Here is a 13,322-nt window from a genome sequence, read left to right as displayed (position 1 = left end):
GGCAGTGTTGTGGATTTAATTCTGGATTGCATTTGTCACCATGGCAAGGGAAGATTACAGAATACGGTAGTCATGTGTCCAAATGATGGATTCTGACTGGAACTTGCTGACAGGACTCCCGTTTTGGTCGTTGGCAGCAGTGTCCAAAGGCAGACCATACACTTATTTCTGTAAGACAATTTGAGTGTGTCTTGAGGGGAATTTGCAGCTGGAAGTCTATCGTTGTTGACTGAAACCAATAGCAAGAGTTCACTTCTTTGCAAGGGAAGGAGGAAGCTTTTGAATTAAGGGAAGTTTGTAGATGTGCTTTAGTTCTGAATACCACCTGAACTTGTTTTCTTACTGACAATGCTGTATTTGAAACACTGGTTTGACAAAGTAGGGCTCCTGAAAGATTTAGAATGCAAAGTTTAAAACTGTGTCTGAAAGCAAATATCTTTTTATTATAAAGCACAGCAACACAGAAGACAAACTACAGCTGAGGATTGTTCACCCTGCACGAATTCTGGAAACACAAACTTATTAAATGATCAGAAGTGCAACTGCTTATGACAACCACACTGTTACATTCAGCTGTCTTCTGTCTTCACAGTGCTCAGCTGGTATCTGTATAGGGAAGAGTTGATGTGATTATTTTTGGTTATGAGATCAAGATCAATCTTTGAGGATAAATCTCTTTTAAAACATGAATCTTGCTACCCTAAAGTGGGGAATTGTCACTTTGATTCACAAAATCATAGAAGGAAGGTCCAATCTGTAGTTCTCGAGCAATTTGGCAGTGCTTTACTGGAATACTTTGCACTCTTACTGGAATACCCACTTCCATTGCAGTGGAGTAACTTAGTTGTTAACTGCCCCTCACAGAAAACTGTAAACTTCAATGGATAACAAAGTCGATGAGGACAGTATCAATAACGGTAACCAGATCCTTACAACCAACTGCAAGAACAAAAGACTAGCATAAACTCAACTGCTGTCTACTTCAAGCCCTACTTGCATCACGTAAGTGCACTGTAGTGTGCCCAGGTATAGCTTCCTTAAATGAACAAACAGCACCGGCAAAACTGATTCATAAACATGTCTGTGGATGCTTTTATCTGTCCACAAGTGGTTTATTTTCCACCAAGAGTGTCTCACCTTGTTAAATGCACTGTTGAAATTTGGGCAGAGGATGAAGGGTATAGAGCGTTATAAGAAAGTGAGTAGAATAGGTGGTCTCATCCAACTAATTTCTGTTGTGGTTTAATTTATTCCAAAAACGTTTATCCAGGAAGATGTTTTGTGTGAGTGGCTTAAATGTCAAAGTTGGATTTAGGATATCAAAATGGCAATACTTCCAATTTTGTAAAATTTTGATGCCATCCCTTATTTTGTCACACATGAAGCTAAAGAATCAAGGATCTTAAATCTGGAAGGGACTTTGAGGTAACTTTGTCTGTTCTGCTGTTCTAAGGTAAGTTGTTTCTTTTTCTCCCACCCCTCTCTTTAGTGGTTGTTGAAATCTGATTTTCGAAATTGGACCTGCTGTTGGGGTCTTGAGGCCTTAGCTACCCTGAGCTGAATTAGTTCACATCTTTAGAGAGAAAATATGGCATATTTAATAATAACATATGTAACCCTTTTTTCAACTTAGGTTATACCCGACGAGATACTGACCATCAAAAACGTCTATAAGTGGAACTTCTGTTCCTGGAACACTGGGGATATTCAGTGTTGTCTCACTGATGATGTTGAGGAGTGATTTGACTTCTGATTCTAGGTGCTCCACTGTTTTTATTACCTTCTGATGGAAACAAGGGAGACAAATAGAGAAAAAAGGTAGTCAAAGGGTCAAGTGGAAGGAATTGCACCAGATGTGTTTACGGAAATGTAAACCTCATGTCCTGTAATGCCAACAGTTAATTTAATCCGTAATGCGCATTGCAGGTTTAAACATTCCTTGTGTTCTGCTGGCCTCTAGTGGCACCAAGAAGTGCACTTGGTTTTGCAAGAGTTACGTTACAGCAGCCCTGTATAAAGAAGAATTTGACTTCTTGGAGCTTTGCATTAGTTTGTTTTTAATTCTTTCTCATTTCGGAGAGAAATGCAATAAAAGAATCTGCATGGACGATGAGAGGAGCTGATGGGGTGGAAAGATGAGGGCTGAGACTAGAGTAGAAGAGAAGTAATGTTCCAGTTTGACAACCACAGCATGAAGTTTGGGAACTACCCAGCTGAGAAATAACAGGTTAGTTAAGCTGAGTTAACAGGTATCTTGTGAGTGCTTAAGACACCAGGGGGAGGAAAAAAAAAATGAAACTTTGCGGCTTTCCTGGAATCCCCATCATAGAGCTCATTTAGCTCTTAAGTGTCAGCAGGGGTGAGCAGAAACTTCTCTATCAGTGTTGGGGTTTCCTACAGAACTCACATCTACTCATAAGCCAGTGTGAAACTTTACAAATACAGATTATCAGATTTTTAGATTAAAGGCACAGATTAGAATGTTTAGATTATAAATATTCTAGAAAAGGCTGATATATATAATAAATTGTTAATCAGTTTTTGGGAATTCATCAAGATTATATATTTCTGGTGATAATGGCTTTATGGATAGTTATAAACTATGACATCTGAAAAAGAAGTCCAACCTTGACTAGAAGTCCAGAAGGGACGCTGTCTAGAAACATCCTTTTTCTTTGGTCAAAAGGACAGGACAGAGGTCTGGCAAGGTTCAGGAGCCGGCACAATCCCTCTTACCTCTTCAATAGTATCTAAGCGTTCATGGAGCATATGTTCATTACACCAGGTTCCTCTTTCCAAACTTCCAGGTACCATACTGACAGGATCAGCAGCAGCTGGAAATAAGACAGTTAATTGGCAGAGAGTTAATAGCAGTCCTTGCCTTTCTGACTTCTGAAGTGTTATTTTACATGCTACACAGCATTGTTGACGAACCAAATGTAGGAATTGAACTTCTTTTCTAATAACTACAGCTTGACCCAGTACTTGCCTGCACATGTCATGTTGGTTGGAACAAGGCGTTTTCTCTTGCCACGGGTGTTTGTTTTGGTTTGTCTGTGTGTGTTTGTTTTGCATAATCTATTTTTTCCTACATGTGTAGGGTAAGTTTATAGGCGGTGACTCTGTCTCTCCTACGTGTAAAACCTAGCTGTTGGGAAGATCTGCCTTACACAACAGTTCCTCGTAGACTTTCTTCAGAAGCAGCTGGTGCTGTAAAACTTAAAGACTAGCTAAGCTTATCCACTTTCCAAATGGATGCTGATGATTCCTCTGTGCCAGAAAGTTGTCCCACACAGTCTGACTTTGCAATGGGAAGGGAAACAATATTGTTTTACTGCTGAGCACATTTGCTGACTTTGCTAGATACAAAGTCACATATCCCTGTCAGTTGTCTGTGTTTACCTGTCAATACTCATGATCTCTTGCTCTTCGAGCTTTTCATTCTGCTGGCTGTGCTCCATGAAAGGTCAGTAGCTGCTGATGTCTATGCTTTAGTGGAGCCTATTTGCTTTTCATAATTTCTGTGCAGCATTCAGTAACATTTAAATTTCCAAATGTGTGCAGAGGACTGTAGTGGATTATTCTAAACTGTGCTAAAGTGAGAACTTATCTTCCTGCATGTAAAGTTAGGTTTTGCTCTCGTTTGATGCTTGAAGCAGCTATGATAATGAGGAAGCAGCAGTAACTCATTCTGTCATTGTTTGATTGTAATGAAGACAAAACTGAGCTTGTGTTATAATGAACAGTAAGACACACAAGAGCAGTAAGTAATTCTGTCTTCAGTGCTGCTGTGCCAGAGCAGTGGTTTGGAACTGCTGCAGTGCTTCATCTCCAACCTGTGCCAAGATTTCTGGAGTGTAGGCGTCAGGTGATGGCAAACACGTGTCAGTAAGGATCACTGCAGTTTGGGGGCAATGAGAGATGTACTCTGAGTTGGGATGGCATCCTTGAAATTGGAGAGTGGAGGATGGAGAGGAGGAGGGATTCCAAAGTGACGTGACTTGCTGAGCATTATTTAGAAATTGGTTTGGCAGATTTGGTTGGGTGTTTTTTTAGTGCAGTCACCACAAGGTGGTGCTGTTAGGACAGAATCCCGAAGACTTCGTCTACCTGTTTACAGGTATTACTGGTATTTCAACACCAGCTGCTCTGCCCTTTTTTCCCCTCTTTGCTGCTAGTGGTGGTGGTTTATGAGTGTTGTCACTGTCTTAGTGGTAAAATGAACCGTGCTATTTCCAAAATTTTTGCTTCTTTATATGTTTTTTTTTTTTTCATCATGACTGCAACAGTGTGGAGATGCTGAAATTGTGGTGGCTGATTCTCTAGGCAGGTGTCTGTAGGTAGGGAGGTTAGATATGGTGGATGACATTTGTTCAAAGCACACGTGTACATACCGTGATAGGTATGTAAAGCCAATGTAAGGTTGTTGCATCTTACCAGGAGCTTTGCAAAGCACTGCACAGCTTTGTGCATCTAGAAAATGAGGTAAAGGGCTTGCTAGGAGACACAGGACTCAGTAGCTCCTGGTTCCTTGGGGTGGTGTGTTCCTCTCCTGGCACAGAGGGAGACAGCTCTCCATCACTCACAGTGCTTTGCTGCCTTACCAGCTGTAATGGGTGTACTGAAGGAGGACCAAGTCCTAGTTTGACAGGGCTATAAGATATCACTCAGAACCACAGAATTAGTGCAGTGCCTAAAACTTTGACAAACAAGCCAAGCCTTAGTGTCTCAGGAAGCACCTGACAGCTGATGTTAGCAAGGCTAAGGGTTAGTATAAGCAAAAGCATGTCTAGTTGTAGACCACACAGTATGGAGCTGTGAGAGGGCTGAGCCAGGAGAAACCCTCTCAGGACCTTCATGTCCCTGTTTTGTTAGTGACTTTCACACCAGAACACAGCTGCTCAGGCTCTTGCAATTACCACTTCACCACTATGCCAGAACAGGCTATTTCAGCTGCTGCTTCCTGGGCAGTCAGCATAGATTTCTTCTTTTATCTGAGTCCTGGTTTGAGGCTTTAGCTTCCCAAAACACTCATTGTTACTCTGTTGTTTGGCTTTATCTCTAGGATGGGCTGTTCACAGAACACATCCTGTCCCTTGTAAATATGGCACATATCTGGGTCACTATGGTCAGGCAATTCAGCCAAAGCAGTAATTTCCATGTGCTCAAAGAGAGCACATGGAATGTTGCTTAGGAGCACTGCCCTTCTCTATTGCAATTGGTAAAGAAAGGGACACAATCTGCCTTTGGCACTGACCTTACTCCAGCAGCATCTCTATATAGTAATAACAGTCACTATGTAAAGGAATTGAGGAGCAGAAGGCTGCAAGCTATATAAGCAACAGACTAATAACTTGGGATACTTCCAGGTACTTGCTTTCTGAAGTTACTGAAGAAGCATTTTAAATGTAAATTGGAATTTTTACTTGTCTGTGTGTCAAAGCACATGCATAGAGACAACTTTGGTAGTAAGTTTTGAAGCTAACCAGTTTTAAAAGTGAAGTGTTCTTTGTATTACATATAAATTACATATTTAAAATGTGTGGGTGTTTGCAACTTCTGACAGCTTAGGCAGGTGTGTAGGAGGCATATTTCAATGTCTTAAATATCTCATTTGAAACTTATTAGATTATTTCATGCAGACACTTGCAACATTTCAATATGGCAGAGAGAACATTACCTTTCAGTTAATGTCCCATCTGCAAATTTCCACCTGATGTTTCTTACAAGTGAGATGTTTAGTTAAATTTTTGAAATCCATTCTGTTTGATACATAGGGTGGTTATTTTCCATCAAGAACCAGAACTCTTGTGTTCAAGATAAGAAAACGACTAATGCCTTTTTTCCTCTGCTTAAGTCCTCTGTGTTACATTGATGATGCCCATAAATCTGGGTAGTCCTTACCACCCTGGGCTGTGATGCAGTCAGACACCAGCAGGGAAATGGAGCATCTCTGAACTGGTTGTTAATAAGGATCTGTTTACTAGAAGAACATGCCTCAAGTTTGAAAGAAGTAGCACGATGGATAGTAATATCTATGTACTATGGACAGCCTGTACAAAATTTGATTTTATCTCAAGGGAGAGAAAGAACAATGAAGTAAGACTCAAACCAGCCTTGCTAAACAGGTTAAGAGCAGAAGTCTTTGATTTAGAATATCCCTCAGTTAAGCTCTTCTGCCTCTTGTACATTTGATGTATTTCCCCAACCTGCAAGATGTTGCTTCTCTGCGCTCCCTGATGAAGTTCCCTTCTAGGACTGTCAGGGTTCTTTCTATCCAGGTGCTGTTAAATGGTTCACTTTGATCATCCAAGTAGTTGTTAATGGTAAGCATCAGAATAAACCTGAGCAACTGCCTCTCTGCTGTCATTCTCTGTGGTTCCTAGGCCTGCTAGAACTGAAGTATGTGACCACACAGATCTGGTAGGTCTTTTAAAGTAACCTTCCTAATGACACATTGCTGGTCCAAATGAAGTTTCAGGCTTGATCTAGAAATTGCTGGGTTGGGTTCTTTGGTCTGCGTTACAGAGAAGGTCAAGGTGAGTAACCACAATGTTTCCCATCTTACAGCCTGTAAAGTTCTTTTGCCTTATTCTATGATCAGTGTGGTTTTGAAAGTTGACTGCAAGGTCTTGTTTGCGCTCAGTAGGGCAGGAGGGATAAAACAAAGCAGGCCATAAGCCAAGTGGGAGACATGGGAGATGGAAACAGGAACCAGATGGCAAACCAGGAAGCCTGAAAACATGTGATAGAGCAAGGGGAATAAATGAGAACATGACTAACTCTTCAAGAAAACATGCTGTGCTCTGTGTTTTGTTTGCACTGCCTTAGGTTTAGTGGTATCATTTTATTCCTAAAGCATGGAGCACAAGGTGGCCAGACAGCCTTTGATGAGAAAAAGAATGGCAGTAGTAATGATTTATGTTCCAACAAGAAGAAGGTCATGAACTGGAGGATCAAGTTCAAATGATTAATCCGCTGTCCAGTTTGGGAGGAATGCAACAGACTTCTGAATGGATTTGCTGACCTTTGCTTAAATTATTTTTTCTCTAAATATAAGTGCTGGATTCCACTTGGAAATTTTCATGTAATTTTGAAATGCTAGCTCAAGAAATCACATTGTTTTCAGAAGTGATTGAGGAAGATAACTTGCAGCTGAATTCAGCAAAGACTGAACTGCTTTGGACCTGAACTGATACTAATAACTATCAGTAGTGCTTTCAGACCATAGACTATGATAAGCTAAAACTGCTAGTCATATTTAATTTTGGGGGCTGTTCTTCAAGGCATCAAAGTTAGTTTCCATTAATGCCAGCTCTTAATTAATTACATTGGCATCCTTGGCTATGGAAGTATACTGAATTCACTTTCTGTGTCACTACCAGTTTCATTATCACCAGTATATCCAAATTCATTTTAAGCTGTGATACATAACTCAAGCCATATCAAATTTTATTATCAGGACATCAAAAATAATCGATTTGTATAACAAGTGTTGTTATTGAAAATACTTTTTAGGGCACAGATTCCCTTCAAGTTCTTAGCCACTCGAAGCATATATTTAACTGGACATAGAGCATCTTTCTGCATGTAACCCATAAAACACTAATGCTTAGTTGTGATTTTGATGCCTCTGGGTAGTTCTAAGCAGGTAGTTCTACCCCTTTTTAGAGTTCAGTCTCTATTTTCTTAAAGATAAGGGAATTCTTACCTTTAGTGACTGCAATAAAGACTGCAGGAATTGCAATAAATACATAAAATTCCTTAGCAACTTACACACTGCCTGCCATATGCTTCACACTGGAGACAACTGGCTGTTTGCTTATATTTACATGCAAATATATATGTATACATGTAGATATATACATACACGTGTAAATGTTTAAAAATACGCACACCTTTACTAGGCTCTAGCTTTTATGGCAGAACAACAAGGCAAATTTTATACAGGCTAAATATGATCTATCAGGCATAGTATATTAGTAAACTGACAGTATAAGAGGATCTGAAATTTAGGAGTTGTGGGAAGATGGGGGTGTTTTGGGCTTTGTTTGGTTTTGTTTTGTGGTTTTAGGTTTTTGTTTGTACATAGAAAGTTTTTAATGCCTAATTAGGGATTAATCTGTAATCTATACATTCACTGAATACTTCATCTGCTGCCTAAATGTCAAGTTCTGGAAAAGTTTCAAACATAATGAAAAATCCAAGGGATTTCTCTGGTATTTGAGATTTATGATCCTCTGATAAGGGAGACAACCTGAAATAAGTTCCTTCCAAGAAATTAGTTATTTTTAAATTAATTTTAGAAGCTAAATAACCATATCAGAAAGTCAAGTTCCAAAATTGCACACCTGGTTCATATTCTCTTTATCAAGATGTAGATAGAATATGCTGCTATGAATATTATTTCAGATCCTACATCAGTTAAGATTATACTTGTTTTAAATTATTTTTTTTTACCTGAAAGAGAAGGAGCAAAGGGGGGACCTCATGGGTTGGAGAATCTATTAATGAGGGTGGTTCAGGTACCAGCCTACGAGTTCTCACGTCTTTGCCTAGCGTGTCCCATCCACCTGTGTGTGGGACTCAGTGTCACAGTGTGTTCTGGTCCAACCACACATCACTTGTGCTCGTGAAATGTGCAAAAGCAGAAATGGGACCTCATAGCAATTGTTCCTGACTAGATAGCATACATTTCTGTGTAAAACTACTTCTTTTACAGGCAGCTTTTACTATTGTGAGCCATGGAATTCTCATTTCATAAGGAGATCCATCTCTCACTTTCCCAGCAGTGAAGACTGAGAGGGAGTGCACAAGACCAGGGATAGTTCATGCTTCCAGTGGGTGGGTTGTTTTTTTAAGGCACAGAAACATCTGGGCCCTTGCCATGGCTATGTGCCAGAAGCAAAATTGCTACTTGAAAAACTACTTTCCTTTTTCTGCTATTTGACCATATCTGTGATTGTAAGAAGCACTTAAGTTTTGTGTATTTTCATTCAAAGGAAAAAGGATAGTAATTAAATGTTCCTGTGAGGGAACTATTGGCTTGGAGAGTGTTTTCAGCATGTTAGTCTTCAGAACAAGCAGCCAGAGAATATCCTCTTGCACTTGCTTCTGCAATGGAAAATGACTACAGGGAATTGGACTGATAAGAGACACAAGCTACATAATTAGCAGGTACGTTACTCTAATTCGTGATATATCTTACAATGATGCTTTGGGCTCCAGAAAAGTTATCCTTTATTATGGATTTATTTTTGTGTGAATGTATCTTTGTTATGGAAACTAAGGCTAAACATTAGGAGGGTTATAGCTAGATGCTGTATATGTCATACTTGCATGTAGAGTAGGGGGAAGCTGTTTAGGAAAAAGAGGAGCTGTGCCTTAGTATCCATAAAGAATCCAAGTTGTGCAGACTTAGTGAGCTTAAGGCTGGCTTGAAAGTGGATGATGTGAGATACATCAGTTTGAGGATAACCACTGGTGTCAGGGGATAAAGAGTTTCTCAGTTTTCTGAGTACCTGACTTTTGGTCTGTGTTTAGTAATAGAAACAATGGTCATGGGAAGTGGGTGAGGTGAGTCTGTGACTTATTAGTCAGCTCTGTGATTGTGCAATTTTCATATGTCTAAGTCATGGCAGTAGAAAGAAGTAAGTAAAATTTAAGAATATAATTTTAGGTTTTTTTTCTAAAATCTAAACAAATCTAAGAAGTTGCTTGAAGATGTATTTTCTCTTGGCAGACAGTTCATGCATTCTTCAGCAACTCAGGAGGTAGAATAGTGAGAGAAGGGCAGATACATACATACACAGTAAATCCTGACATTCAGGCCCAGGACTTAGATCTGCTTCAGCCAGAGCAGATCAGCTGTGTTTATGAATAAAGCCTTATCCTGCAGATGAATAACAGGAGTCCTATACTTCTAACCTCCTGATTTTTTGGTGGAGATTGATAGTAACTTTTCCTTTACGTGTGGAGGTTATGATGTCCACAGAACTGAAATTCCTTTTAACTAAACATAAGAAAACATCGGGCTTTTCAGATATATAAAATATCTTTATAAGAGGCTCACTTCTGTATTGTACCCTGATGTCCAGATACCTCACAATCTTAAAAAACACAGGTATTTTGGAGTACACTTTGTTGTTGCAAACTTTTTCTCCTTCCTTGTTAGAGCTCAAAGGTGGGTTCTGCAAGGACTGTAATCCTTGTGTTGGAGACAATGTTGAGAGGTTTCTATAAGGACAGAAAATACCTCTAAAATGGAGTATAGGTTAAACCATTATTAATTTGTTAGTAGAGAAATATGAGTCCAAGTCAAGCCTAAAATAGGATATCTATAATAAATGTTTACCATGGCTTTAATTCTACAATGCAGTGTTTTAATCTCCTAGAGAAAAAGTGCTTCTCTGTGATAATGCAAGTGGTCAATTTGGGGCAGAATCTGGCTGTTCTGAAAGGATTTTTTTTTTTTCCCCACTGTGTAGAAAATGGTCTAGTTTATAGATCTTCCCAGCTTTGATATTGCATATGAATATCAGAGGATTCAAAACATCTTGAGAATTCAAAAAATGCTAGGTGCATGAAAAGAAACATTCATACACTTGGTTTACTTTAACTTGTACTTAGAACCAGATGAAACTTGTGCTGTTTGAAAGCAAGTCACGCCACAGTGTGGAGCAGCAGTGCCTCCGCTGGAAGCTGTCCCTGGTAGAGCACTCGGTGTTTGGTGTGCTCTGCTAATGGAGCAGGGGCAGGTGCTTGTTTACCCAGAGCTCCAGGTTACCTCGCTGCCACGCATAAACATGAGCTGAGCTCTTTGAACATGAGATCGTTTATATTAATGGCTGAATTAAAACGTGAATTCTAGTTTGGCTGAATAATTTTTAAGAGGAACCCGTGGGAGTTAGGATGGGGGGATCTGCAAGGGAATCAAAAGGGATGTTCCCAACTCAAGGGTAGCAGACGGAAAGTGGGGATTGCTTTTTTAAGCTTTCAGTCTGGCAGGGTGCTCCCCTGGCCATGACAGACACAAAATTTATCATTTTTTGTGATGTACACTATTAAGACAGTAAACATGGTTTGCTGATTGAGTAGCTGTGACCTGGCATGACACTGGGTGCTAGTCTCCTCTGCAGTTATTATTGAAGTGCTATTCTAATTAACTGAATTTTATCTGAGTTTGCGAATTATTTTAGGTTAAAACACTACTTTTATGAGAATAGAAAAAGCCATTTTTATTTTCTTTTATTTCACATTTATTTCAGTGAAACTCACAAAACTCACAAGAGTATAGGGAATTCTTGTGGAGTGAAAACAAGTTAGAGTGCTCTTGCTGTTGCATTGTTATTTCAGTTCATCAGTGAGATAAACATCACAAAGCCAGTTAAGTAGGAGGGAGTCAGAGCAAGGAAAAGTGACTAGAACTTGGGGGCAGAAGGGAGTAACAGTTTTTTAGGAAATGTTTTGAATGTAATAGGATCTTGCTACCCTGCCATGAAATACAACTATTGTCTTGTCAAGAAAGTAGGACCAGAGGTAAGATCAATCTGAGCCTCAGCTAGCAGAAAAAGTGTAGTACAAACAGGCTGGGAAGCCAGGTTTGTGGTTACACAGGGACTGTAAACCCTTGAACTAGCCAAACTGAATAGCTTTGTCACACTGCAATGTGATTACAGGTTATTCAGTGCTAATCTCTTGTTAATGAAAGTAGAATTCAGATGCAGGCATATCTGATGTTCTCTGTTTATACTTTGTTCTCCCAAGGCTTTTGGAGAAGTCATTATGTACCTCACAGGAATAAACAGTCCAAAGCAGAAGAAACAAAATGGTGATGCTGTTACCAGGAAATTTAAAAAGAAGGCTTTGAATAAAGGAGAATCTTTCTCTAATCACCTTGAACTTCAATCTCATTTCCAAGTGGCTTAGTGTGATATCAATACGGCTGCCAGAACAGTAATTGTGGAAATTCAGAGCACTATCTGCAGCACCTCAATGTGGTTCTAAATTTCTGAAGGTAGAGTGATTCTGTCTCCTGTAAGAAGTAAAAAATCTCCAAGTCTACCAAAGCAATATGCCTACAGGTCAGACTTTAATGTCACAAAAATGGAGTTTTACCTCTCAAGTCAGAGAATTTTGACTTATACCTGTGTCACCTTCACACAAAATCCATAGAGAAATTAAGTAATTATTTGCCTCCCCCTCCCACCCCATGCAAAGGCTTTGACCATACTGAGATTAAGCTAGAGTTTGTGCTTTGCAAGTTCAGAGTCACTTACCTAGAGGATCTTGCTCGTGCAGGACTAGAGCAAACGCCAGTGCCCAGAGGAAAAGCATGGTTCCAGCGTGCCCGGGCTCTGCCGTGGCTGTGCTGGAGAGCCCCGCAGCCTCCCTCCCTCTCTCCCTCCCTCCCCGGCTTCCTATCGGCTCCTCGTCCAGCCCTTCGTGCTGAGCTTTAGCCAGAGTTAGGCGGAAATATGCCCGGCCTGAGCCAAGATTCTTAAGCTGTTCTCTTCTGCTTCCCTCCTTTTAAAAACACCCTTCCAGCTCCATGCACAGCCCAGCTATTCAGGCAAGCTGGAAGTGGCCCAGGCTCCCCAAAGTTGGGGGTTTTTACGCTTGTATTTATTTACACAGATTACAATGGAATTCAATGAAAATCTTTGGATGCTGTAAATATAGCAAGTGGGGCAAGGCAAGGAAGGAGGAGGAAGGGTGCTGGATGTTTCTTTCCCTGTAGAATTTCATCTAGGGCAGGCAAAGCATTGGAAAACACAGTATCTTAAGATCTCATGAGCTTATAGTTCTTTTACCATATGCTCTTTTTGAAGACCACAGAGACATCTTCCTTGGGCAGTACCAATGTGTGGCAGTCTTTTGGGAAGTTGCAACTGTCTGTGGTGCTTTATGTTTGGACATTATCATAGGATCTCCTGAGGAGCCATCTGAGCTCTTCTCAGTTTGGCAGGGTTTTAAAATTGGTTGGGCTTGGTAACATCACATGCAAAAATAGCACTACTCATGGTAGCCTGGAAACGTGTGTGATTTTTAGCAAGATCTTGGTTGAACATTATCTTGCAGGTTCCTGGGTGTTGACTGGATAAGATAAGCATCAGTCTTGGACCTCTCTAGGCTGACATTAAAACACTTAAGGTGTCTTCTTCCTGGTATTGTTCCTCATATTCAAGTTATCCTTTTTCAAACTACTGCAAGAAAAAAATGAGAGGCCGGTAAGGCATCCTACTTAATCCTGAAGGCCATTGTTCAGAATAGACAGTGTTTTAACCACTGAAAATAAACCTCTGCAAACTTGGTGTTTATCA

General features: G+C 40.1%; 1 protein-coding gene across 1 annotated transcript; it reads right to left on the bottom strand.

Annotated features, from left to right (window-relative positions):
• Positions 1–417: 417 nt before the first annotated feature.
• Positions 418–12,436, bottom strand: PLAC9 (placenta associated 9). The gene is made up of 4 exons (XM_039727276.1): positions 12,279–12,436; positions 2,737–2,834; positions 1,657–1,783; positions 418–606 (listed from the first exon to the last, which is right to left on the bottom strand). The coding sequence occupies exons 1-4, from the start codon at positions 12,334–12,336 to the stop codon at positions 596–598; spliced, it is 294 nt and encodes a 97-aa protein (XP_039583210.1). The 5' UTR covers positions 12,337–12,436; the 3' UTR covers positions 418–595.
• Between the last annotated feature and the right edge of the window lie 886 nt (positions 12,437–13,322).

Source organism: Passer montanus, unplaced genomic scaffold (assembly GCF_014805655.1).
Source record: "Passer montanus isolate IOZ18808 unplaced genomic scaffold, ASM1480565v1 scaffold61, whole genome shotgun sequence".
Lineage (NCBI taxonomy): Eukaryota > Metazoa > Chordata > Aves > Passeriformes > Passeridae > Passer > Passer montanus.
The sequence above is the reverse complement of the archived record's forward strand: the minus strand, read 5'-3'. Positions and strand labels throughout refer to the sequence as shown.

What these genes read in the sequence shown, in the direction of transcription:
- PLAC9 (XM_039727276.1), bottom strand. Translation starts at nt 12,336, where the DNA reads ATGCTTTTCCTCTGGGCACTGGCGTTTGCTCTAGTCCTGCACGAGCAA. An exon ending in GCACGAGCAAGATCCTCTAG is followed by an intron (nt 2,835 to 12,278) that starts GTAAGTGACTCT and finishes TCTTATTTCCAG; the next exon opens with CTGCTGCTGATCCTGTCAGT. An exon ending in GCTTAGATACTATTGAAGAG is followed by an intron (nt 1,784 to 2,736) that starts GTAAGAGGGATT and finishes TGTTTCCATCAG; the next exon opens with AAGGTAATAAAAACAGTGGA.